This window comes from Cricetulus griseus, chromosome 5, assembly GCF_003668045.3.
Source record: "Cricetulus griseus strain 17A/GY chromosome 5, alternate assembly CriGri-PICRH-1.0, whole genome shotgun sequence".
Classification (NCBI taxonomy): Eukaryota; Metazoa; Chordata; class Mammalia; order Rodentia; family Cricetidae; genus Cricetulus; species Cricetulus griseus.
In genome coordinates this window covers 53121109-53147819 of record NC_048598.1, presented here as the reverse complement: position 1 = coordinate 53147819, position 26711 = coordinate 53121109, and the positions used below count along the sequence as shown (strand labels likewise).

General features: G+C 51.4%; 1 protein-coding gene across 1 annotated transcript in view; it reads left to right on the top strand.

Moving 5' to 3' along the window:
- Nucleotides 1–780: 780 nt before the first annotated feature.
- Kif21b (kinesin family member 21B) overlaps nucleotides 781–26711 on the top strand; it is a 47831-nt gene continuing 21900 nt past the window's right edge. The window contains exons 1-15 of the mRNA XM_027417488.2: nucleotides 781–1131; nucleotides 14151–14373; nucleotides 14678–14860; nucleotides 16861–17010; nucleotides 17097–17231; nucleotides 17562–17732; nucleotides 18016–18131; nucleotides 18643–18838; nucleotides 20930–21119; nucleotides 21828–21891; nucleotides 21988–22206; nucleotides 22569–22653; nucleotides 23040–23157; nucleotides 23935–24126; nucleotides 25928–26127. Coding sequence (XP_027273289.1) covers nucleotides 1091–1131; nucleotides 14151–14373; nucleotides 14678–14860; nucleotides 16861–17010; nucleotides 17097–17231; nucleotides 17562–17732; nucleotides 18016–18131; nucleotides 18643–18838; nucleotides 20930–21119; nucleotides 21828–21891; nucleotides 21988–22206; nucleotides 22569–22653; nucleotides 23040–23157; nucleotides 23935–24126; nucleotides 25928–26127 — 2283 coding nt within the window. The 5' untranslated portion in view covers nucleotides 781–1090. The remainder of the gene's footprint in view (nucleotides 1132–14150; nucleotides 14374–14677; nucleotides 14861–16860; nucleotides 17011–17096; nucleotides 17232–17561; nucleotides 17733–18015; nucleotides 18132–18642; nucleotides 18839–20929; nucleotides 21120–21827; nucleotides 21892–21987; nucleotides 22207–22568; nucleotides 22654–23039; nucleotides 23158–23934; nucleotides 24127–25927; nucleotides 26128–26711) is intronic.

Sequence of the window (26711 nt, the reverse complement as noted above, 5' to 3'; positions counted from 1 at the left end):
GGTATCTAGAGTTAAAGTGCCCCTTTGTTCCTACCACTTCCCAGGCAGCTCTGGCCTCCCACATTGACCCTCTGCCCCCACTGTCACAAAGCAGAGTGTGAAACAAGCTCAGTGGGTCATCTGTGGGTCACAAAGGTCAATGGGACCCTAGTCTAGTAGAGAGAGTCTGAGCTGGCCAGCAATCAAAGCCAAAGATGGGCTTTAAGAAGCTGCAGGGTGGAGGTGGGGAAATTTACTTAGACATTATCAAGAATCCCCTTCAATAAAGGTTGGCGAATTTACGGGAATAAATGCAGAAGGGACGCTTTTTCCAAATACCGAGTTGCTAATCGCTGTGGGATGCTCTGAAGTGCAGCACACTCTCCAGAGGTCAGGGTTCTTACCCAAGCCTAGCCACAGTTTCGCTGTATGACCTTGGGCTGTTCCTCTTTTATCCCGTTCCCCGTTTAGGAAAGGAAGGTTCCACTGAGGCTGAGGTACCATGACTTCAAGGGCCGAGGTTCCCGAACGGTCAAGTTCCTAGCGAAAAGTCCATCACGCCACTCCCGCTTCCACACTCCCCCCGCTCCCGAGCCCTCCAATCCTACCAGCCCCTCCCAGCAACCCGGTGGACGCGAGCCAAGAGGTCCCTTTAAAGGCTCAAGTCCCGCCTCTGCTGCTCGTTGGGGCCTTCTATTGGCGGCTCCAGGGAGGGGCGGAGCCCTGTGTGGCTCTTAGGGGCTGGGGGTGGGTCCTGGGGCGGCTCGGCCCCCGCCCCCTTTGTTCGCGCTGCGGCGGGAGGTGGCGGCCCGGGTGGGAGGTGTGTGCGCGCGTGTGTCGCGCCGTAGGGAGTGCGGGTCTCACCGCCGGCTGTCAGCTAGCTCAGCATCGCCGCGCGATGGCTGGAGGAGACGCGCGGGACCAGCCCCGTGGGGCCGGCCGCGGGTGAGCCCCTCTGCCGCCTCCTGCGAGCATGTCACCTCCAGCCTGCGAGGTCGCTTTCGCTAGCAGTGTCCGCGCCTCCGCCTCCTGCAGCCGCAGCCGCTGCCTGGAGCAGTGGCCCCCGGACCCCCGCCCCTGATCCGCGCCCAGACCCTAGAGCCAGAGGACCATGGCTGGCCAGGGCGACTGCTGCGTCAAAGTGGCCGTCAGGTGAGCACCGATGGCGGGGAAAGGGCGTGCGAAGAGGGGGCTCGGGCTTTGTCTCGCGTGGACTCAGGGAGGGGGGCGCGGGCACTGCTCGATCTGGAGCCCGCAGTCCAGGAGGAGGGGCCGACGCGCGCTGGCCCGGCTGCTGCAGGGGAGCGGCGGCCCTGCGGACTGATGGAAGGTGGCTTTGTTTGGGTGGTAATTTCTGTCCCCTCTTGGGAGCCCTTAATGATCAGAAAATCGAATAAACAAGGAAATCCGGTATTTCACACCCAGCCCTGGCCCAGGCCGGAGCGTCTGTGTGTTTCCTCTTCTCTTCCCCATGAGGCTGCTGTCTCATTCTGGGGTATAGGAGGGAATCCCCCCTCCCCCCATCTACCCCGGTTAGCTAGTTCTGTGTTCTTGATCCAGTTCACTATCCTGGGAGCTGGTACTGCAGACAAAGATCGGTTGTGAGACCCATGAAAGGGTTGGAATGGTGCCTTGGCCTTCCACAGGGTGCCAAAGGCTTTTGGAGAGAACCCTGCTGGTCCTGCCCCAAAAGGAGATGGAGCGAGGGGAGGAAGGGAAAGGTGTATCTGAGGGACCAGCTCCGGAATGGTGAAAGGGGATGGCACGATCCGAATGCTACTTTTACAAGTACATAGGTGAAACTGAGCAGGGAGGGAGGATCCCTAGATTTATCTGGAGTCCCATTCCCAATATCTGTAGGTACTAGGAGTGATCTGGCAGACATTAGGAGGGCAGAGGACATGACTGAATGGGTTCTCTTGCAAGGGGCACACAGGTGCAGGAGGGACAGGAAGTGCTACAAAGTTGAACCATCTGTGTTCTTTGTGCTGGGTGGAGATGCTATTCACCTGCTCTGTTGATTGGGTTCTGGGGCCTTCTCTTTGAGGACATACTGGGAGAGTATCAATGTAGAGCTGGTCACCAACTCTCAAATATACAGAGGAGCACCCATCTCTGTTCGGGTCTTGTAGATGGGGGAGGGGCATAGTCAAAGCCGAGGGTGGGTCTCTGAAACAGATCTCCAGATCCCCTGGGTCAGAGATGACCCAGATTCTAGGGATTCTGGAAGCTGCTTCTAGACAAGATCAGAGAAAGCAATGGAATGAATAGGTTCCCTCTTCCTACCTCAGAGAAGATACCCCTGCTCTGTGCAACCCAAAGGGAAGGCACTGAGACAGTATATAGCTCAGCTGCTGAGGGAGGGCGGTTGAGGGCCCCCCAGTCCAGCAGCTCCTATAGCACTTAGAACATCGCTTGTGAACACTCTTCCTGGCACTGAACTGCCTGAGACAAAGAGGAGCCCTGCAGGTGCCTAGTGGGCTGGTGGGGCGGAGCCAGGCTGCTACTGAGGCTGACATTGCAGCGGGAACCCTTGGAGGTCGAGGGAAGCTTGGTGGGGGTGGGAGTGTAAATATGGCACCTACAGCAGATGGGGAGAGGCGAGCTACCTACCATAAAAAGAAAACAGAGCCCTAACCCCCAACCAGTGTGAACCATAACTGACAGAGCAGGAGGTGGGGTGCCCTAACTATGGGGGCTTTCCTTTAGACTCCATTTTGCAGAAGAGAGCCAAACAAAGGCCTTCCCCCTAGGTTCAGAGTCCCCAGTGAGGGCCCGGCATGGTAAAATAATGGGGTTCCCACTTCAAGAGCCTAGTGGCATGGGCAGCTATGTAGAGAGTCAGGGAAAAGCTAATGATCCCTTGCCATGACCACCATCAGGAAGTTTCTGGGACCTTAACCACAGAGAAGGGATGGTGCCTGCCCTCTGCAACCAGGTCTTTGGGATACTCTTCCCAACTAGAGTCACCTGTGTAGATGAAGTAGTGGGGAAACTGAACTGCTGAAGAGCCGGCCTTTGCAGCGGCTCCAGGAAGGTGAGAGCCCCGCCCACTCATCCCCTCTGGCTCTTGATCAGCCAGCCCGGCACACGCCAGACCTCAATGGGCAGCAGGCCGTGCAAGGCAGACAATGCCTGGACAGAACCCAGGTTCTAATCAGAGAGCTGAGGGTGGGACTGGGCTGGCAAAGGGAGCAGATGGTGCCAGTGAGGTGCTCTGGGGGGAATTCTCCTTGGTTTAGGATCTCTTTTTACATCCCACCCCCAGAAATCGCTTGTGTCACTGAAGGGACTGGGTTTGGGGCTACAGTCCAATGGCACATTTATGAAAAGGAGCAAGGATTTGGGATTGCCTAGACCTACCCAGTGCCTTAAGTTTCCTAGCTGCTGGCAAATCCAGCTGTCTCTCTGACTTCCTGGAAGTCCTTTCGCATCTCTGACTGAAGTGCTTTCTGAATTCCCATGAGAATCACTTATGGTGAACTCTGGGATCTGGGGCTAATCAGGGCATGTGTGGGAAGAGAGGCCCTGGAATGTTAGAAAGGGGACCCTGGGGCTCTTGGCTTGTAACTGGGATGAAGCTGCCTATGTACAAAGCACTGCTTGGAGGCCTGAACTCTGAGAGTCAGAAAGAGGGAACTTTCAGGATGGAGGAAAGAGGGCCGGCCATCGGTGTGCAGGCCCCCAAATCCTCACACTGGACTCCCCTGCTAGGTGGAGTCAGACCCATGTGCCCCTGAATCCAGGCCAGTCACCCTCACACAAGAGATTCCCAATCAGTCCCTCTGCCTGCCTGTGATCCTTTTAGCCATTAATCCCTGTACTCTAAAGGCTGAACTGGCCTTTACCTGGGGTGGCGGAGAAGGGTGAACAGAAGCCAGAGAGGGAGGAGGCAGAGCTGTAAGCGCCATGCTGCAGATACAGAGGCCTGACAAATGGGGGGCACAAGTGGGGGCGAGAAAAGCAAGTTAGCAAAGTTAAAATTGGGGAAGGAAGCCAAGTCACATGGTGAGTTCATTTGAGACCCTTTCAACCCCAGCTCTGGGCCACACCATAAGGAGAGTTCTTGGTGTTGCCTAGCCCCTTCCCCTTATCTTAGCCTGACTGTTCAGCTTTCTTCCTTTAGTGTGCTGGGGAGGGGGAGGTGCGTTGGCTAGCCCACAGCTGGCACTGAGACTACTGAGGGACCCAGGGGACCACCCCTTCCCTCTCCTAGCTGGGATATCTCACTGCAGCTACTTCCCAAGTATTAGCCTTCTCTAAAATCTTGGTCAATGGCTACCTAAATTTTTAATCAAGACTTTGTTGGGGAGGCAAGGAGAGTAAAGACAGACAAAACTGTGGGGTCGTTATGTGGGGTGCTTTCAGGGTCCCAAAGCTAAGCAATGCCATTCAATGCCAGTGCCCCATGCTGCCCCATTTATAGACCTGGGAAACTGGGCCCTCTATGGGCTGTGTGGAGACCTGAGAATCGTGGTAGTGGCCTCCGGTTTCAAAAACAGGGCTTCTGTCATCACTAGGAAGTGGAGTGTAGCAACCACAGGCCCCGGAAACTGGCCCCCTCCACTACCCAGCCTGCCTGCCTGATTGGATCTTAGCATTTGAAAACATCAGAGCAGAGGTAGGGTGGGGCTGGGGCTGGGGCTGGGGCCAGGGAACCAACCAAGGCAACACAAGCCTGATGCTCGCTCACTGCTCACTCTCGTAGAGCTCTGGGGGCAAAGGGCAGGGCTAAGCCTGTGTCCGAGGCCCCTTCCTCTTCGTCTTTCTGGACCTCATTTTGCCCATTGGAGAATGGGAACATTTGGCTGATTCTGGTCTGCTCCTTGCGCAGATACATTCTTAGGGTGAGGAGGGGAGGGGCGTAGTGTCCTTGCAGGGAAGAAAATACAGGATGTGATGCAAAATGTTTAAACAAAACAAAAAAAACCCTACCTTAAGAGATGTCTCTCTAGTTTAAGTGATAATGAACTACTTAGTAAAAATTAATTCACTTGCAACTATTATTATTTTAGCAGAAGTATGTTGTAGTGGACAGGAAGCTTAAAAGTTTTGCTGTGCCTGTGCTGTCCTGCTCAGCTGACCAAGGAGTCTCAGGAGTACACACAGGAGAGCAGGGATAGGAAAGGCAGGATCTGAACTCAGGGCACTCTCCTTTGCAAGCACAGGTTTACCAGACATTCCTAATCTGCCCCAGCTGGCTCCTCAGTCCAGCTGCTAATTGGCTTAGTGCTGTGGTCTCTAAGCTTCAGTTTCTTCAGAAGCGTCATGGCCCTGCCTTGTTGTGGTGAAAGATGTGTAAAATGCAAACGATGTTGAGCAGATGTGTGGCAAGGGCAAAGCTCTCCAAATTTGCCTTAGCGGTTGCTGGGCATAGCTGCCTATCACCACCATGGCCTGAGCTCCCAAATCCCTGCTGTTTTCTTTTGTGTTACAGAAGCTTCTATTCTCCCGTTCTTAGGTCCCTGAAGCTGTCTCTTGCCTGAGCTCCACCTTGTCCTCTCTAGGCAAGGAGGTGTGGTTCTCACCTTTCCTAATGCTGCTACCTAATGAAATTGCTCATGTTACCTTGAACCACCCCCCACCCCCACCCCCCACCCCCACCCCCGGGCAAATCATTTTCATTGCTACTTCATAACTGTAATCTTGCTGCTTTTATGAATCGTAATATAAATATCTGTCTTTTCCAATGGTCTTTTTGAAGTCGTGACCCACAGGCTGAGAACTGTGGGGTAGCCACTCCAGTCAAAGGCGGAGCCCTAGGTGTCCTGGGTTCCCAGGCCTCTCATGTTATCCTCTGGATGTCAGTTCCTTGAGGGCGTTGAGGGAAGTAGTGTCTCCTGCCCCTCCACCTTGGAACAGCTGGAGCTAACTCTGCCAATTATCTGCCTCAACTGAGAAGATTGGGGGGAAGGTACTCTGAGGGAACCTGAAGCCATAGGGCAGGTGGTGGCCTACTGGCTGCACCATCTGGGTCTCTGGTGGACTCTTCTTTGACCTCCACCTTCTCTAGGGTATGGAAGAGGACATGCTATGGTCCCTGTCCCTGGATGCCTGTTTACCTTGGTAACATGGCAAACTGCTTGTCCTTTCTCTTGGCTGAGCTGCCCTATTTAAATGAGGAGCACCCTATCAGAAAGCCAGCTGCCTACAGATTTGTAATCGGGAATGGCAACAGGGCCAGTGAGATGGGGGGTTGCTCACAGCCCTCTATCCCAGCCAGCCAGCCAGCTGCCTGTTGCTTGGCATTCCTCAGCTGGGGAGTGTCCCCTGGGCCCAGCCCCTACTGAGCTGCCCCCACCACCGCCAGATGCAGATGCCGGCACAGCTCTGGGATCTGTGCTAAGCCTGATGCTGCAGTGTCTCCTGTCTCTTGGGAGGTCATGGAAAACCCCTACCAGATGCCCAAAGGGGGTGGGGGTAGGGACAGAGAAAGCACAGCTGAGTGGCACTTCCCTGAGCTGGGTTTGCCTTTTCAAAGGCTCAAAGGCTGAGGAGTCTGACCCTGACCGGTCTCAGGGAGTGCCTGGTGCTGCTCACAGTCTGGCAGCTTGACTAGCCAATCACAGGCTGGGGTACCTCCCTCAGACAGGGGCTAGCCTTCTCCCAACCTCCTGCTCTTTGGCTTCTGACATCTCACTCATCTGCTTGCTGCTTCCATGCCTGCCTGCTTTCAGTTCTCCTGGGGTGTGCCCCTGAGGCTGAGATCATGGACAACAATGCTCTCCCCAGGCGTCTCAGAACAGGTGCCCTCCCCTGTTTGCCTCTGGGTGTGACTCAGAACTCAGTGGCCAGGACTCCAGGATGAACTGAAAGGGTAAAGTTGAGGACATCCCCCTCGGAGGGGAGGGGGTTGGAGTTGCAGACACTCCAATGCCTCTTTAGGATTTTGTGGAGTGTCATGCCCCCCTCCCCATGATCTCAGAGGCAGAAGATGGGCAGAGTGTGTTGACTGACCCTTTTCACCAGGTCTGCCAGGGCCTCATAAACTCATGCCCTTTGACCCCACAATACAAAACCTTCTTGTTTGGGAGTGCAGAGCCAGCCCAGTTTGTCCCCATAGGAAGACTGGACTCCAGTTGACTATGAAAACCCAGGGAAGGTTCCAATAGGCAAACAGTGATATCTACTGGCTCCCATAGGGTCCTGATGGCTCTGTCTCTAGTAGTGCTGGGTTTTCTCCACTCTGCTGAAGAGTCAGCACCCTGAACTAGATGTTGTTACCCTGACAGAGAGAAGACTAGCCCCGATGGGAAGATGCCCTGTCTAGGCTAAGTCAGCTAAAAGCCCCTGGGCGTCTGAAAGCCAGACTCCCCTGAGAGAGCAAGGATTTTGCTTCTAGCAGTCTTCCCCAGAACTGGCAGGTTGCCAGGCTGCCTAGGAGAGAGAGAGAGGGGTGTGTGTGTGTGTGTTGGGAGTTGGGGCTGCTACAGAGGGCAAAGGAAACCTGCTTTCTACAAATGGCCCAGCCCAGCCTCCTTAGCTACAAAGTGGTGAAAATACTTTCCCTGCAGGCAGGCAGGCAACTGCTGGTGGGATCAGCAGGGATTCTAAAATGATCATTTTCCTCCAGCCTGACCCCTCTGGCCCTGTCAAGGTGTAGCCTGGTGACTGAAGCAGGATTGGGCACAGACAAGGCTGCTTTGAATTTCATCTGCAATATTATAAATTGTGGGATTCTGGGTTTGTGAAATGTCACCTTTGGAGTTTCAGCAAAATGATACATGTGTCCCCTGCTTCACAGTGTTATCACAACACATTACCTGTGTTCATGTGCATAAGTGTACCTGCACCCAGGTTATCAGTAGGTGTTCAGGACTATCCTCAGAGGAGAGACTAGGGAGTGGGAGAAGGCAGGAAGGACAGCTAGCCTGCTCCCCCCTCCCCCAAGGAATGATTTCCAATTCCCTCAGGCTCTCCTTTCCATGATTTAACAATCTTCACCGGCAGGAAGTTCTTTTTGCTAGCTTATCTAAATCCCTCTGGCTGTAGCTAAGTTCCCCTTTGATCTTGCCTGGTCACTGCTGAGGAAGAGCTGCCCCTTGGCAGGTCACATAGCATAGCAAAGTGACTCTGCATCAAAAGGGCAGAATAGAGACCATGAGGCTCCTCTGTATCCCTTTCCTTTCTTTTCCCTTGCATACATGAGCCAAATGCACACCATGAAGAGCACAGCAGCTGGGCCATCACTCTCCTCTGCCACCTGTGGTTGGAGTTAGGCATGAGGATTCAGGTTGGGCATGAGGAACAAGCCCCTGGGTCTAAAGCCGCCTTTGGTTTCTATCAAGCTTGGATACAGCACAGCCAGAGACTGGGTGGTGATAAGCTCCTTTATAGTCCCTCTGGAGCTCTCCCACCAGCCCTCAAGGGCTCCTTTTCAAGATTCTAGAAAGGACTCATTATTTAAAAAAAAAAAAAAAAAAAGATGTGTTTTTAGCTCCATGAAACTTCAGAAGGATCCTTCAGAAAGTTCTAGCATGTTGATTATTTTGGCCATCTGAGGGGTAATGCTAGTCCAGGTCTCTGGTTCTGAAAGCCTTGGGGTATGGGTCTAAGGAGAGAGTATCTCTCAGCCCAGAAGTCCCTCAGGTACAAATCTTATACAAGTGTGTGTGTGTGTGTGTGTGCGTGCGCGCGCGCAAACTAATTTGCCCAAGCTCTATGGAAAGGCAGCCTTGTTCCTTATTAGCCAAATGACCTTGAGCTAGTGGACAGGATAGACCATCATAAATGGAATGACATACTGTGATGACCCACCATGTGCATCTAGTTGTCTTGCCCCTGTAGGTGGTAGTCCTTAACTGAAGTTTAGTACTTGATAAATTGGGTTCCAGGTAATGTTCCAACAAAGAAAGGGCATCAGAAATCAGATTCATTGTCATCTTTAAATTTATGTATATTGTTGGTATGAGGGTATCAGGTCCCCTGGAGCTGGAGTTACAGTTGTGAGCTGCTATGTGGAGGCTGGGAACTGAACTCAGGACCTCTGGAAGAGCAGCCAGTGCTCTTAACCCCTGAGCCATCTCTCCAGCCCCTTATCATCATCTTAAAGTAGCTTCTGAGGACCAGAGAAGATGGCTCAGCCTGTAAAAGTGCTTGCTGCCAAGCAGAATATCGTAAATTCAATCTCCAGGACCCACATAGGGGAAGAAATAGACTCTAGTGGTCATTGTCCGACCTTCACATGTGCACTCTGCTGTATATATATGCACCTGCACACATGCTTACATGCATGTATGCATACACACATATAAACATAAATGTTCATTTTTTTTAAAATTAAAGCTTCTGAACCTGGAACAGCTCTTGGTTATTTTAAAGTCACCGCCTGTTATTTTTCATCAGTGAAGTCTTTTCAAGTACAAAAAGCTGCACCCTTGGAAGCCTTGGCTGAAGATTTGGGGACAGAGTAGGTTAGGAACTCTGGGAGACACCTAGCCACTAGCGGAGTGGGTGGAACTAGTTTCACCAAAAAGCACAGCCAACCTCTAGGAGCCCAAGGTCACTGAGCAGAGCTTCTAGGAGGGGTTGTATGATGTCATTAGAGGCTTACAGGTAAGGCTCCCTCTAAACTTTGGGATTGGGTATGGGGTCCCGGGCACGTGCCCGGATGCACTCAGTTATTATCCTCTTCAGAGAATGTGTTTTGCCCTTGGCAGCCTCTCAGCATCCCCCGGCCTGCCCCCTCACCGTGTCCTCTGCCCTTCGCTTCCGTCCTGTCCCGCTCCCGAAGAGCCAAGGAACCGCTGAGCTCAGCTCTTCCCGTGGCCCCGGGCTCGGCTTGCCGCCTTTGTCCCGGTCTTTAAGTCTCTGTGCTGCGGCTCAGCGCTGCGGGGGTGGGGGCAGCCGCCCACATCACGCCAGCCACTGCTCGTTTGTGAGCAGAGGAAGCCCGGCGACCTCAGCCACGGTGCCAGATCCTGCCTCTGAAAAGCCTTGGCTGCGCCGCCCTGCCTGCCGTTTGCCAAATGGCGAATAGGCAGGCTCTGTTCTGGGAGATTCCGGGGGAGGGGGTGGAGCGGGGCCCCCACCTTTCGAAGAGGGTCTCAGGGCCCTCCTCCCTCCCCTACAGGGCGAAGAAAAAGGGTAGAGTGATGGTCTGAAGTGAGATTCACACTGTCCCTGTGCAGAAATGTCACAACATCTTTAGGCTGAGAGCTTTCATTGATAATAATAGACAACTAGCCTGAGGCCATAGTATGCCAATTTAATTGTTTTAAATGTTTCACTTTTATTCTAATCCTGCAGTAATGAATTTCAATGCCTTTCTCATGCATTCATCTCATGTATTTTGATGTTGGACCTACTCTTATACTCTAATGTTTCCTCCTGACTTTTGCTTGTTCTTTCCCTTTTCAAGTCTTTTTAAGTAATTAGGGTTTCCTGGGCCTGGCTTAAACAAGAGGATCTCTAGTCTGTTCTCTGCAAATAACAATTTCATTCTTCATAATGGCTGAGTAGTATTTCATTGTATATGTGTACATTTTCTTTGGCCGTTGAACTACTGATAAGCACCATAACTTGGCCATTCTGAGAAGATCCGTGGTAAACATGGATGAGCAGGCGTGGCGCTCACCTGCGTTTGATTCCTTCTGGAGTGTACCTAGGCGTGGTACCTCTGGATCATGAGAGAGTCTGTCTTAATCAACTGATACTTGCCTTCTCAGGTTTGTGCTTGAGATGTGTGTCCCACTTGCCTCTTCCTAGTCCTGGCCTGGTTGGTAGCTCCCAGGGACCACCTTTCAGTTGAGAGAACCTGGCAACAGACCCCAACCCCTCCTTCCATGCCACTGGGAAGAATACAGCTTTGTGTGGTTGCCATCTGTGCCTCCTCCCACAGCTATAAAGAGAAACTTCTCCTTCTATAGGTCACTGCCTCTCTGAGGGCAACCCACAGAAGTGATGTCATCCAGGGTGGGACCAGTGGAAGAGACTGGTGGACAGGAAGGTGATGCAGTTCTTAAAAAGCTAAAACTTAGAGATCTGTATAATCCAAGTGCAGGCTGAGGCTTAGGCCATGAGAGGGCAGAGGCATGACAAAGTCTCCTGTCTCTGGCCTATTGGGCTGAGGGTTCAAAATCTCCACCAGGCACCAGAGATGAGCTCAGCTGTCACAGGACAGTGTGCCCTTGAGGGCAGGGCAGCCCCGTTCCCTGGTTGGCACTGCCTGAATGGACATGTAGTACTTAATCCAGCTTCAACAGTGGCAGGAGGGAGGAAGTTTCTAGCAAGGTCGGGGCGGAGTTTTTAGGGAGAGGAAGCTGTGAGGGAGGTAGGAGAATGCCTGTGCTCTTAGCCTGGGCAGAGGCTGAATACCAGCCTTCTTGTTTTACTACCTGAGTGACTTAGCCATGGCTCCTGCTGGGAAGTGGGGATTGATACCCCAGCTCATAAACCAGCAAGGTAAAATAATAGCGGGTGCTGGCCGGCCCACTACCCACACACGGGAAGGCATCTGTGAGATCTTCATTCTTTGCTTGCTTCCGTAGACGCTCATTATCCATAAGACTGACACACTCTCCCTCTTCCAGATCAGTTGTTCTGAGAATTAGTGACTTATCAAAGGCCTGTGTCCTCTGTCTCCCATTTTTTTTTCCCCCTTGGGTGAACCGCCTCATAAATTGCATCCTGGTGTTTTGAATAGGCTAGAAAGAGGCTAGATGGCTCTCTGATACAGAACCCCTTATATCAGGATGTGTTGGACTGAAAATAGAATCCCAGGGAGACCCCACAACTCTTGGTACCTAAAGCCCAGGTTGACCCTATGTACATTACTAGACTGCTCTCCTACACTCTCTTTTTACCGGCCCTTGGATGCTCTGGGGGCTGGCCACTGAAGACCTTGGGAGGCCTCTGAAGGCAGGCCTGCTCCCCCCTGTCTCCAGGGATGTTGATTCAATCTTCTCCAATCGCCGGCATTGCCATTTGCCTGCAGTAATGAAATGGTATTTGAACTGGATCCAGAAATCCCATCACAGGCTGCCACGTGGTAGGGAGGGTGTCTTTAGGAACTCATGCTGGCCAACACAGTTGGAGGGTCCTTCCAGGCCGCTGCATCAGTTCACCAAAAAAGCATCTATGTGCTTGGGAGGAAGCATCCAGTCTTAGGCCCTACAGGCCCAGGGCAGAACCAAAAGCTCCAATTTCTATGCTATACCATGCCTCACTCTCTACAGCTGCCCATGTGCTCCCAGGGTGTCTGAGGCTCCTCTCTACTCTCCAAGCCCTACCACAGGACTGTGGAAGGGCTAGTGCACTCGGCCTGCCAGGGCTTGGAATGGCTCCTCACTGTCTGTGACTGGGAATGACAGTGCCCTGGTCTCCTTATCTGTCAGTAGGGCACTAGCAATGACCCCCTGGGGTTGCTGTGAGGTCAAGAGTTAAGATGTGTCAGTTCTTAGGCATTGCCTGGAAGGCAGTGAGCTCTGTGTATCAGCTGCAGTGGTTCAGACAGAAGTAGAAGTCCAGGAAGGAACCTGCTGGCCCTGAGGTGTGGTGGTGGTGGTGGTGGTGGTGGTGGTGGTGGTGTGTGTGTGTGTGTGCGTGTGTGGTGTGTGTGTGTGTGTGCGCGCGCGCGCGCGCGCGCGCACGCGCGCGCGCGCATAGGGTTCTGGTCTTGAAGTCCAGAGTGAATTATGAGAATCAGTTTTGCCCTTTCTGTCAGGAGCCAGTTCAGATGAGCAGAGGAGAGGCTCAGAAGCTGGGCTCCGATCTTGGTATGGCTCTTAAGAATGTAAGAATGGGGACTCCTTTGGGCTTCCATTTCTGGAGAGAGCCATTCACTAAAGTGACTGTTTATACCTCAAAGAAAACACTTCTGAAGAAAGCCAGACTCCCACATATGGGTAGAAACTTGTTTGAGTCAGCCACACACACACACCTGCCCTGCCCCAGTCCACTCATCCACAGCAGAGTGCAGCTTGGGAGCTCCTCACCCAGTTGATAGCTCTGAGTGGGTCTCTGGGGGTTGTGGCAACTGGGACAAGGACAAGATGGTGACTTGGAGACACTGGGCTCTGCAGCTAGGCGCCTCTGGGCCTTGAGTAGGTGCTGGCTTAGCCCTTCTTGTTTGTTTCTTCTCTTGGTAAATGTTGGCTTAGGGAGAGGGGCCTGACAAGCAGTTCATTGTAAGTGCACAGTCCATGGGGCTGCTTGTGTGAGCCCATGGCAGTTGAGTCTACCCCCCACCTTTGCTTTAGGATATCCGAAGGGTGCTTTCTGCCAGTCCTTGCATGCACATGCTTACTGACTCATGCTTGGTTGCCATGGGGACCTCATCATGGTGATGCAGCTTAGCAAAGGATGTGAGGGGTGGCTGGATAGAGACAGTTCTGCCCGTGGCTGGCTCCCCACTCAGTACTGGTGCCACCTCTACTTCTAATTGGGATTCTCCTCTGAGTCAGGGTCTGGGATGTGGGCCCACCCTGCAGCTGGCTCAGTGTCCCTTCTCATTGTCTTGACAGGGTGCTTTTCACCTGACCTAGGCTGCCCTGGTTGTGTTTGGTCTCCCCTCAACTCCTGGAAAGAACCAGAACTTGTGTTTGAGAGTGCCACTAGGCCTTGGCACTTGGGGAGGTGGTTGCTGCACTGAAGACCCTTGCAGCCTCTCCAGGTCTCAGCAGAGGTGCTGGCCTTCTCCCAAACTGATTCTGGCACAGAGGAATGTGATCCAGAGTTGTGTGGAGCCATCTAGCCTGACCCTCTCTCACCAACCTTGTCCCTAAGCTTTATCTCTCCAGAATGGGCTAGCTATCATCTCCTTGCAAGAGGGATACTGACTTCCAGGCCTCTGAGAGGCAGGGGGTGCCTTCACCAAGGTTTCACCCCTGCACTCTTCATTGTACAACCTTGGGCATCCTCAGCCTCAATGACTGACCCAAGGTTGTACAACGGACAATCAGGCAAATAAATAGATCCCTTGTGAGTTTACAATGTAGAACATTTGCGTTCATTTATATAGAACATACCTAACATACGTTCAGGGTTCCAAGCATTCAATCAATGTTAGCAACCACTGCTTTGGGTGATACTCATATATATATTACTGAAGTGTTCCCTGGGGTTTCCTACCTTACTTCCTTTCCTGGCTTGTGGGGTAAACAGAAATATGGCTGGTAAAGTAAGAGGAGGGCCTGTCACCTCCACCCAGTTGTTCTTTCCACTCTATACAGGATCAGACCCCAGCTTTCAAAAGAGAAGATTGAAGGCTGTCACATCTGTACCTCCGTCACCCCTGGGGAGCCCCAGGTCCTGCTGGGGAAGGACAAGGCCTTCACCTATGACTTTGTCTTTGACCTGGATACCTGGCAGGAGAAGATCTATTCAACCTGTGTGAGCAAGCTCATTGAAGGCTGCTTTGAGGGCTATAATGCCACAGTGCTAGCCTATGGACAGGTAAGCCACCCCTACCCTAACCAGTGGCTATTTCAACCTCAGTCTACCCCACCCAATGTGAGGGATAGGCCCACCAGAGAGCAGTCAACCTAGGCCCAATTGTGCAGTTCTGCCCTGCATTTGAGTTATGGCTGCATGGCTGGTTAGGCTTCCATCAGAGAATTCTGTAGGATTGAATTCTCTTGGATTGAAAAAGGGACAACTTGACTGGAGGTAATGGGTAAGAGGGTTGGACCCAAGCCAAGGCTTGCTGGTTCCCCAGAGAGTCCTAGTCACCACCTGCATTCTGTCTTTGCCAATGCAGACAGGGGCTGGGAAGACATACACTATGGGCACTGGCTTCGACACAGTGACATCAGAAGAGGAGCAGGGCATCATCCCAAGGGCTATTGCACACCTCTTCAGGGGCATCGACGAACGCAAGCGGCGGGCACAGGAGCAGGGCATGACTGGGCCTGAGTTCAAAGTCAGCGCCCAATTCCTAGAGGTATTATGGCCTTGGAGGGTGGTTGGGAAGGAGATATGTCGGAACCTAAAACCATGGAAGCTGGAGCTTCTGGCAATGCAGAGAAATGAGCCTAGGGAACCCTGCAGACATCTACAGAGGCTGAGTTCCCTGCTGCTAGGCAAATCTAAGCAAGGGCTGGAGAAAATCTTGGGGGTAACTGAAGTGTTTCCTGCTTCAGATGTAGCCCAAGATCTCCTCAGACCCTGACTGATTCTGGCCTGCCCTAGGCAGGCAGGTCATGTGACCACTCTGAACTACTTCTGCAAAGTGGGTTTGACCTCTTTCCATAGGAGTTAGTCTGGCATGGAAGCCTCTACCTGGCACATAGTGGGAGCCCTGCTTCTATCACTGTGTTCTGGCCCCACCAAGCCTGTCCTCTGTCTCCAAGCACCTACTTGTATCTTTTGGACTGAGATGTATCTTAGCCTGTCTCTACAGAAGGGTTTCCAGGAGGGGCTTTCCTCCATTCTGGTCCTCTAGCTTTGGGAGGTATCAGACTGGACTGCACAGCCATGAGCTTTGGGGAGCACATAGGGGCTCTCTGGTCTCTTTCACGTTTGGGCCGTGCCGACAACTCAGTAATCCCATACGTAGGTACTCTGTCCAGAAGATGACCTTCTTGGGGGTAAAGGTCCAGGAAGATGATCCACCTTGATATTTCTTACAGGAACCTGACAAGGCTCCTATGAAATGTGTAGTTGGTCATTCTGATTCTCAACATCTAGTTTCCCCTGCCAATGAGCCCTGCTCTGATGTGTTTAATGGGTTTGGAACCACCCTGGTCTCTCACCTCCCAGCCCCGAGGCTTTAACTGAACCTTGTTTGCCATCAGAGGGATGGACAGGGCTGAGGTTTGCCCCTGTATCCTGCCCCAGTGTCTCTTTCCTGTGCACCCATGGTTGCTGATTTCCCCATAAGAGGGATAGATGTGTGTTCGTGTGTGATTGCATAAGTGTTTGTGAGTATGCATGTGTGTACGTGAGTGTTTGTGTGTATGCATGTTTGTTTTCATGAATGTGTGTTTCTTGCTGTCTGTATGCCATTAAGCTTGTCTCTGTTTTCTTCCCTTTGCTGTTCTGTTGCAATGGAGAACTTCAAAGAGCACACTAGTAAATTCAGGCCAAAGGGTGAACCACAAGGGGTTAACTGATGCAGTCTGTCTACCCTAATACAAGATAGACAGACACCATGGCACTCTGTCTCCACCATCTCTTCCTTCTGTTTCCTCTTCCCCTTCCTGTGGGATATTTTTGCCCTTTAGGGCCAACAAAGCCTTAGATGTCTGAGGGCTGCAGTGCTCCTCTGACTCCATTGGACTCTATTGGGTAATGCCCTTCTCCCACCCTCCACCCCCACCCCCTGCCTTTGACAACATAGCATTTCATTCTCCCCAGCTCCAATCACAGGAATTCCCTCAACAGACATCTAAAAATGGGCTGGCCACTCCTGACCACCTGGCACACTATTTTTCCAGAAGGCTGGCCCACAGTGCCCATTCTAGCTCCCTCTGCTCCTGAGCCTTGGGCAAGGCACACAGTAGTTTGGATGGGATCTCCCCCCATCCAAACAAGTCATCGCTTCTACCTCAGAGATTACAGTGCTTGGAGCTTCAGTCTCTGTGGACTCTTAGAGCTTTGTCTTCCTTCTTCTGGAGCCACAGCCTCGTGCCATCTCTGCCAGACTGGCAACGTGATGAGATCCTCCCAATGCAGGCTCATGTCTTCCCCATTCCTTACCCCTAGGACCCGTATCCCTCTGTCCTTGTCCCCAGTCTTCCTCTGGAGCTGAGAGCTGCTGGATACTGTTCCTCGGGGAGCAGAGCAGGATAGCACTGTCTAGGAGGATCAGGGGTCAGCAAGTTAAACTCCAGAGCTTGTTTCCACTTTAGCAAATTGAGATCGTATTTAAATACAAAAAAGCCCTTGGGGCTCTGGGACATGTACCATATGAATGCAGCCATGGTTTCCTTTCCATCACAGCTCTACAACGAAGAGATCCTTGACCTATTTGATAGCACCCGCGACCCTGATGCCCGCCACCGCAGGTCCAACATCAAGATCCATGAGGATGCCAACGGTGGCATCTATACCACAGGTGTCACTTCTCGTCTCATCAACTCCCAGGAGGAGGTGAGCACCCTTATACACGAGCATCTTTAAAGGCCACAGCCATATAGCACATGGGTCCTGAGTCTTCTCTTTGCATCTGTTCCTAGCTGATCCAGTGCCTGAAGCAGGGCGCCCTGTCACGAACCACAGCCAGCACCCAGATGAATGTTCAGAGCTCCCGATCCCATGCCATCTTCACCATCCACCTGTGCCAGATGCGAGTGTGTGCCCAACCTGACCTGGTGAGGTGCTCTTGGGGGCCCAGGAGCTACATGCTCTAAGTGTATCCCAGGGAGTGGATGAACAAACATGGGACTAAGCTAGAATTCCAGAGATGGGACTAGCCTCTACCACTCAGTGTTTCTTCTTCAGCCTCTCACTCCGTTATGCAGCGGGGTCATTGACAGTGTATACAAATACAGTGCTTGCTCTCAGGTGCTCTGCACATGAGGGCTTGCTTGGTACTGTGCAGCCTACCCTCTCTCTTGCCAATGGTGGTACTGTGGGGTGGAAGGCTAGCAGAGGAACAGGAGGTAGGGCTTGGGTGAGCCAGTTGTCACATTCTGCTGCAGGTGAATGAGACAGTGACGGGGCTTCCTGATGGAGCAGCCCCCACGGGTACCGAGTATGAGACACTCACTGCTAAGTTTCACTTTGTGGACTTGGCCGGCTCCGAGCGGCTGAAGCGGACAGGGGCCACCGGTGAACGGGCCAAGGAGGGCATCTCCATCAACTGTGGTCTGGTAGGCATATGGAGAGTCACCAGCCCCAGGAGCCAGATGGTACAGGCTCAAGCAGGCTGTATACTTCAATGGCGGCCCAGTCCTCTTTGAGTTGCTAACTGGGGCACCCATAGTCACTCCTGTTGGGTTTTCCTTCCATCACCCCCAGGCCTCAGTTTATCATATCAGTCTGTAAACCACCCCAGAGGCCTTAGTGCTGCTGGTGCTAGAGGGTACAGATGTTTGGGATTGTGTTCACTGCCCTCCTAGTATGACTCTTGAACTCAGACACTTTCTTCCACAGCTGGCCTTGGGCAATGTGATCAGCGCCTTGGGGGACCAGAGCAAGAAGGTAGTGCACGTGCCCTACAGGGACTCCAAGCTCACTCGGTTGCTCCAGGACTCTCTGGGGGGCAACAGGTATCTGAAGACCAATGTCCAGGAAGGGTAGGGGACGTTCCTGGATGGAGAATACTGATGTGGGCTTAGAGCCTGACTCCCAGGACCTAGGGGGCCTTCTCAGCCTAGGCTGAAGACTTGGGGGTCAGAATCTTGAGGAATTCAGTGACTTGTGGCTAGGTAGACTCAGTTTCATTACTTCACAGCAACGAAAGCCAATCCTAAAGAAAGCCATATAGCCCGATGAGGCAAGAAACGGGAAACGCTAGGCCACAGAGAGGCCATGCCATATGTACTTCACCGGGCAGAGAATTCTACAATTAGGCATCGCCCTTATTAACTGCTTTCGAGGATTTTCCTCTCGTGCTGTGGAAGATCTTGGCCAGGTGGTCCAGGGTCCCACATCTCAGGTTCAGGGTCCTTTAAGCATTAAATTGGGGAGGGGACAGGACGAACAGAACCTTTGCTCTGGAGCAGCACTTCTGGGTCTGGCTTTGTCCTCTGTCCTCACCCAGGCTTGTTGCTCTCTTAGCCAGACCATCATGATCGCTTGTGTGAGTCCCTCGGATCGAGACTTCATGGAGACGCTTAACACTCTCAAATATGCCAATCGGGCTCGCAACATCAAAAACAAGGTGGTGGTGAACCAGGACAAGACCAGCCAGCAGATTAGTGCGCTGCGAGCTGAGATTGCACGCCTGCAGATGGAATTGATGGAGTACAAAGCGGTGAGCATGCCCAGGCTCCCCCAGGCACTCCTAGAAGGAGCTGGTGTCCTGCTCTATACCCTCTTCTATAGCATCCCACAAGGGCCTGAGTGTGCCTCCCATCTTCCCATCACCCATCCATCATGTCTGCTAGACATCACAGTACTAGTACTGGGTTTTATCCAGTTCAGACTGACCCATCCAGTCTTAGAATACAAAGCCTAAGAATTAGAGCACCTTGGTTTTATAGGATGGGTGTTTAGTTCAGGGAAGGTACTTCCCAGGTGCTTTTTTTTTGTTTTTCTTTCTTTTGGTTTTTGGTTTTTTGAGACAGGGTTTCTCTGTGTAGTTTTGGAGCCTATCCTGGCACTCCCTCTGTAGACCAGGCTGGCTTTGAACTCATAGAGATCCGCCTGCCTCTGCCTCCCAAGTGCTGGGATTAAAAGCCACCAACACCCTGTCTCCCAGGTGCTTTTATATCCACTGAATGTACTGCGTTGGAATAGATGAGACCACTCCACTATGGTGGAGTCATTGACAGTAGGGGTACAGGAGTGTGCTACAGGAGCAGAAGAGTCAGCCTGCTTGCTTGGATGGTCAGGGAGGGCTTTATGGAAGGGGCTTTTCATGTAGATTTTGAAAAAAGAATGGAGTATCAGCAGAAGGAGGCCAGCAGGCATTCTGGGTAGGGAGTAAGCCATATAAAATACAACAGAAAGGAGAAAAACAGGTGCTCTGAGGAGCATGTCTAATTCTACATATCCAAGGTTGACGTCACTTGCTGGTGGCCCCTAGTCTGAATCTGGCACACAGATGGGTGGGTTTGGACTTGGTTTCAGAAGAATGCAACTTGTCTGACAATTTTTCTGGAAGTCTCGACTTCTACAGAAAAATTTGTCTCTACCAACAACTGGCACTAAGTTGTCTGGAGTGAGTAGCAGTGTTTATTATATGAAGACATTTCATAATTCAAGCACAAACAAACTGTACAATCATATCCTGTCTGTAAGCTGTTAGAACCACTGACCTCCTTTGCAACTCAGAACACAGACTGTCAGAGTCAAGGCAATGAAGTAATGGCAAATTCTGTACTGCTAAAATTTTACCCTAATAATAGTACTGTTCTTTGACTGAGTACGGATTATAGTAACATTCGTGGGCAAAAACAGAGGTTTTTTGTTTTGTTTTTTTGTCGTTGTTGTTTTTGTTTTTTTGTTTTTTGGTTTTTAGAGACAGGGTTTCTCTGTGTAGCTTTGGAGCCTATCCTGGAACTTGCTCTATAGATCAGGCTGGCTTCGAACTCACAGAGATCTACCTCTGCCTCTCGAGTGCTGGGATTAAAGGTATGGGCCACCACCACCTGACTCAGAGTGGGGTTTAAAAGGATGAAATTCATTAGTTTACAACACTTGACATTTTATTTATACAACAGACAGCTCTGTAAGCCCAGTGTCTTGGTGACAGCATAAGTAGTTGCTGATTTTAGCTTTAAGGCAGACAGTTAAACATGAGGGAGTGAAGATACCAAGAGAGTGGCTGCCTCTCTGTGACTTTTCTCCACTCCAGTCCCTGTCACTCCCTGTTTTCTTACACCAGACTGACTCAGGGAGAGAACTGTGTTTTTGTTTTTTAGTTTTTCGAGATAGGGTTTCTCTGTGTAGCCTTGGCTGTCTTGGAATTCTCTCTGTAGACCAGGCTGGCCTCTGACTCTAAATCTGCCTGCCTCTGCCTCTGCCTCCTGAGTACTGGAATTAAAGCTGGTACCACCACAGCCAGGCTTTTTTTTTTTTTTTTTTTAAAGAGGAGTCTCATGTAGTCCAGGTAGGCCTGGGACTCATTTTGCCCAGGCTGGCCTTGAGATTGTGACCCTCATGCCTCAGACTCCCAGGCAGTGAGATATAAGCAGTAAGGCTCCATATCCAGTGCTGTGTGAGCAAGCACTGTAAGCTTTTGAGCCTTGGGAGACAGGAGCTGCGTTAGGAAACCTAGAGAAAGGGAGAGACCAGAAATGCCACCCTGCCCTGGGGAAGGCTGAAGACAGGTGGAAGAGGATTGTCACTGTACCCCTCCCATGAGCTTTAACCCCTGACTTCTTACCTGTCTCCAACCCAGGGCAAGCGGGTAATTGGGGAGGATGGTGCAGAGGGCTACAGTGACCTATTCCGGGAGAATGCCATGCTACAGAAGGAGAATGGGGCTCTGCGACTTCGTGTGAAGGCCATGCAGGAGGCCATTGATGCCATCAACAACAGAGTCACACAACTCATGAGCCAGGAGGCCAACCTGCTTCTGGCCAAGGCTGGTATGTTGGGGTACAGTGGACTAGCTTGGAGCAATAACATGCCTCCTACCACTCCAGCCTCTTGGTATCAAGCAGGCTGCGATGGCTCCAGCCAGTGCACAGATTAGTAGCGTGATACACACATAGCTGTCTTGTTCAACATGTAAGAGACACATAGTACATTAAGCAAAGGATGAAAATCCCCACAGCAGGCTCTCCACCCACGTCTCTGCTTTCAGAAGGATCCTCCCTGAGCAGCTGGGTCCGTGTTTTCCCACACTTTCTCAGTACATTTGTTTTGGGTATAAATGCTCTTGAATATATCATTTGTACGTATGTGAATAATATGCATTGCATTTTCTGTGGATGAGGTCATACTTTCTATTTTATGACTTCCTTTTCCTCATTTAGCATCATGTCTTATAAATCTCCATATTCAAATCCACTTAATTTTTAAATGGCTTCGTGGTGCTCCATATGTGATGTTGAATAATTTATTGAACAGCAATTATTGATGGACGTTTAGATTGTTTCCAATTTCATGCTATTATCCAACAGTGCTTGGTTACAACTGTGATCATGTTCAAGCATTTCCTTCACATAGATTCCCTTACGGAAAAGCCTGTGTGAGCTACCATGCTGGAAGCACACGTAAGGCCACCAGTCTTAGAGCCATGGCCTCAGTCCTTACTGTTTTCTTTATTGTGCCTGTCTGTCTTCTCCATTCAGGTGACGGCAATGAAGCCATTGGTGCTCTGATCCAGAACTATATCCGGGAGATTGAGGAGCTTCGGTGAGTAAGCTCATCCTCTGTGAGTAGGTTGGAGGGCCTTGGCCAGGCAACTTAGTGTGGCTCACCTGGCCCCACCCACTCACTCTGTCCACACAGAACAAAGCTGCTGGAGAGTGAGGCCATGAATGAGTCCCTCCGCAGAAGCCTGTCACGGGCTTCTGCTCGAAATCCCTACTCCCTGGGAGCATCTCCAGCAGGCCCAGTGTTTGGGGGCAGCCCGGCCAACTCCATGGAAGATGCTTCTGAAGTGATCCGAAGGGCCAAGCAAGACCTGGAGAGGCTGAAAAAGAAAGAGGTTAGGCAGCGGAGGAAGAGGTGAGTGGAATGTCTCTACCTCCCCTGAAGCCAGAACACTGGAAAGTGGACACCCACACACACCAACCAGGAGGACTGCTCCCCATCCCATGTACAGGGATGACTACCCCTACACAGTGGGGTGACTACCTCACCCCACTCCTAGGGGCATCACCAGTAATGCACTTATTCAATTTGGAGCAAAGATACCTCCCTAGCCTTCTCTTGTGTGCTTTTTCACAAGGTTAATTCCAGGAGATAGAGCAGGGTTGGGGGTAGGTACTGGAGAAGTAGATCTGGCTCTCTACAAAGCAGGAACCTAGTCCTACTACCACCAACCTGTGGGGTTAGTCTCTTATCTGGCTTCATTTTCATTCCATTAGCAGCCCAGAGAAAGAGGCCTTCAAAAAGAGGGCAAAACTCCATCAGGAAAACAGTGAGGAGACTGATGAGAACGAGGCTGAGGAGGTGAGGACACCCCCTCACCCCACCCCTGCCTTCTTCACCATGGGCTTAGCACCACACCCCTATTGGGGTAGAGATTCCATCAGCGTTGTGTGGGATGGAACAGAGTTGCCTTTAGTTCATCCTTGAGTTTCTTGATAATGCTGACTTGTTGCCATGGTGATCTCCATCCCTCTGGCCTTTGCTTCATCCCAAATGGATGATGCTAGACTGAGCATCTACCACAAAGGCTGTGCCCAGGCTACTAGGAGTGAAATGTCTTCCCAGAGGAGGGTATGGCTGGATCCCACCCCTGCTGATAGCCCTGAAGTCTTGTATTTGGCCCAGTCTCTGCCTTGGGCCCCCATCTCATGAGGCAAGTGCAGCCCCTAATGGTACATCGTGCCTAGGAGGAGGAGGAGCGAGAGGAGAGTGGCTGTGAGGAGGAGGAAGGTCGTGAGGATGAGGATGAAGACTCCGGCAGCGAAGAGAGCCTGGTAGACTCAGACTCCGACCCTGAAGAAAAGGGTGTGTGGGCTGGGACCGGGGAGATGAGAGGCTTGTGGTCGGTCCCCATGGTGGGACTGTCAATCAGAACTTGGCTCCCAAGAAAAAAATTCAGATGGATTGGGGTGGGGTCGGGCCTACTAATGTTGTCAGAGACTGCTTGTCTAGACAGGGCTTGGACTCCTGCATGTGAAGCCAACAAAAACAATAGTAATAACAAATGATGGGTAGCACTTAACTCTCCTTATATGCCCACCACCATGCTTGGTTTGACCCTTCACAAGACTTGAATAAGCCAGTGCTTATCACTGCCTTGTGCAAAGGTATTAGGCTTCCCTGAGTCACCACTGAGCATGATCAGAGAGGTTCCTGGCACACTTTGGTGGATCCAGAAAGGGTTGCCTTTCTGAATGGATGACTTTGGCTATTGCCAACACCCTCTCTTTGATGTGCAGATATCTGTCCTTCAGCTCTGTCCTGTTGTCATTTCTCACCTACAGCCCTACAGGGTGCTCTGGGTCACTTTACCCTTCTCCACCCAAGCATGGTCCTATGGCTCATGAGCCCAACAGGGTGGGGAAGGTGTTGGACTTCCTCCAAGCTCCTGAGATCCCATGTGCATTTCTGAAGCAGATCATTGAATGTATTGCCCCTTGTGGCAGCCAGCACTCTGCCTACCTTTCTAGTCACTGATTGCTCACTACTTATAAAGGATGCCCCCTGACCCCAGACTGGCACATTTGCTCCCTTGCCCCAGCCCCTGGCATGGGACTGAGTCTGGCTCTGTCCGGCCCGCAGAAGTCAACTTCCAGGCAGACCTGGCAGACCTGACATGTGAGATTGAGATCAAGCAGAAGCTGATTGACGAGCTGGAGAACAGCCAGCGGCGGCTGCAGACACTCAAGCACCAGTACGAGGAGAAGCTGATCCTGCTGCAGAACAAGATCCGAGACACACAGCTGGAGCGTGACCGAGTGCTGCAGAACCTCAGTGAGGCCAGCACTATGCTTCTCTTTCCTGATCCCCTGCTCTGTCCAAAGACACCCAGCATCATTCTGACACCTGGCCTTCTGCACAAGGGACCTCTGACCAACGCGCTGCAACCGTTGGCCCATAGTTAAAGTGTTTTTATATCTAACCCAGTTTCTCTGCTGCTTTTGTTTTGCTTTCAAATTGTGTGTGTGTGTGTGTGTGTGTGTGTGCATGCTCATGCGTCAGAGAGAGAGAGAGAGAGAGAGAGAGAGAGAGAGAGAGAGATGTGGCACACATGTAGAGGTCAGAGGTCAGACTTGCAGAAGCCTGTTCTCTCCTTCCACCATCTGGGTCCCAAGGATTGAACTTTGGTCATCAGGCTTGGCAGCAAGTGCCTTTATCTGCTGAGCTATTTTGATGGTCCCCTCTTTTTGAGACAGAGTCTTGCCATGTAGCCCAGGATGGCCTCAAAACTGGTGGCAATCTTTCTGCCTCAGTCTCCCTGATGGTAGAACCATATGCAGGTGCTACTATGCCTAGTTCTTTTTTTTTTTATCTTAAATATCAGAAATCTTTAATCCTTTATCTCCCTAGGCATGTGACTAAGATACCTCCCAAACTCACTCCCCCCACATACACTATATCCAGTTTATAAGACTTCTCAAATTGTGTCCCCTTCTGCTGTTTTGTAGCCTACTCATTCGGTGATTCCTTTCCTTGTCCACTTATTTAGCAAATGTTAATTGAATGGGCTTATAGAGCAGGTGTTGTTCTGGGGACTGGAGTTGTTTTAGTGTGTAAAATCCTTCTCATAGAGTATACACTCTAGCAGGGTGACAGCATAAAGTGAGCAGAATTGCTAGCAAGGCTGGCCCAACTAAGTTGGGCTTTTGTTTTTTAATATGGAAAGGGAAGGGGATGGGGAGCTTAGGGGTGGGCAGGCTGGGGCATGGAAGGCTTCGTGGAGAAGGTGACCTCGGAACAAGGCTCGAAAGAGACGAGACAGCACTAGAGCAGAACTATACATGTAAAGAAGAGAGAGGGAACAGAAGCTGTGAACACCCAGAGGCAGCCGTGAGCCGGGCATACTGGAGGATGGCGGTCTAGAATAGTCCGAGAATGGGTCATGTCTGTCGTTAGATGTTTCTTTGACTCAGAGTGTTGACAGGGTAAGGAGTTTTGAGGGAGAGGTGATACAGACTTAAAGGCATTTCTAAACCACAATGTTTGCTGTTGTATAGGAAGATGAAAGTGGAAACTAGACCACTTAGGAGGCAGACTGGACAAGTGGTAAGATGTGGTCAGATTCAAGGACTTCGGAGGTTGAGCTCAAGACTTGGTTGTGTGGACAGGAGGCATGGTGGATAAGGGAGCCGGGTCTGGGGATTTGAGCCTCCGGGAAGGAGGCAGTGAGGTTTTCTGAGATGGAGTGAAGTGTGGAAGTCGGGTTGCTCTTAGCCCTGCAGTTGGGGATGTCTGTTCCCAGTCCTGGTGGGAGCGTCTGGTGAGGAGCCAGTGTATTCCTTCTGCTGCAGTTCCATTACCCCAGCTCTTCTTGTTAACCATCTGCTTCTGGCTGGCACCACCTTTCCAGGGACCAAAGTCTTGGTCTGAAAACACTACTGAACAATGGGGTGTCAGAGCAGGAAAGGGACTAGGGCGGCTGCTGAACCCACATCCTCACTGTTCAAATGAAGGAGTAGGCTCAGGGAAAGGGTCAACTATAAAATTAGAACTCAGGGCCTGTCTCCCCATTGAGCCCACATTTAGTGGGAGCCGTGGAGCCTGCAACTCTGACACTGCTTTCCACTGTTTCCAGGCACCATGGAGTGCTACACGGAGGAAAAGGCCAACAAAATAAAGGCGGATTATGAAAAGCGGCTGCGGGAGATGAACCGGGACCTGCAGAAGCTACAGGCTGCCCAAAAGGAGCATGCCAGGCTGCTCAAGAACCAGTCCCGCTACGAAAGGGAGCTGAAGAAGCTGCAAGCAGAGGTAGCCGAGATGAAGAAGGCCAAGGTAGGCAGAGGACGTGAGCAGTGGGGCCTAGGGACCTATGTTGTATCTTAGGATCCATATTCCACGTTAAATATTATCACTGCTGTCAAGTGTGGAACTTCCACCGAATACACATCACCTGATTTGGTCCTGCCCCGAGCATGCACACTCCTTCCTAGTAACCTCCCTCATCCAAGAGCTGGCTTCATTGCAGGCACCTTGCTCAATGCTGCCATCGTATTGGGAAGCTGTACTAATAGTTACACACACACACACACACACACACACACACACACACACACACACATATATGTACTATTAGTATATAGCACTATAGCTGTACTAATACTTCCTGTCTGCACAAGGAAGCCTTAAAGCCTCATTTGGTACAAGCCTCTAGTGGTAGTAATAATTGGCACCATGGCCAGCTCTTGGTTAGGCATCTTGCATGCCCAGTCACATTCCATCCTTAGGAAAGGGGGCTAGCATTTAGCATTTCCATTGTGTTCATGGAGATTTGAGGCTCAGGGAAGGTAATTCCTGCTACCAGGACATAATGCTGGGATGCAACTTCTGCCCTTGATGTACCAAACTGGTGTGTGTTC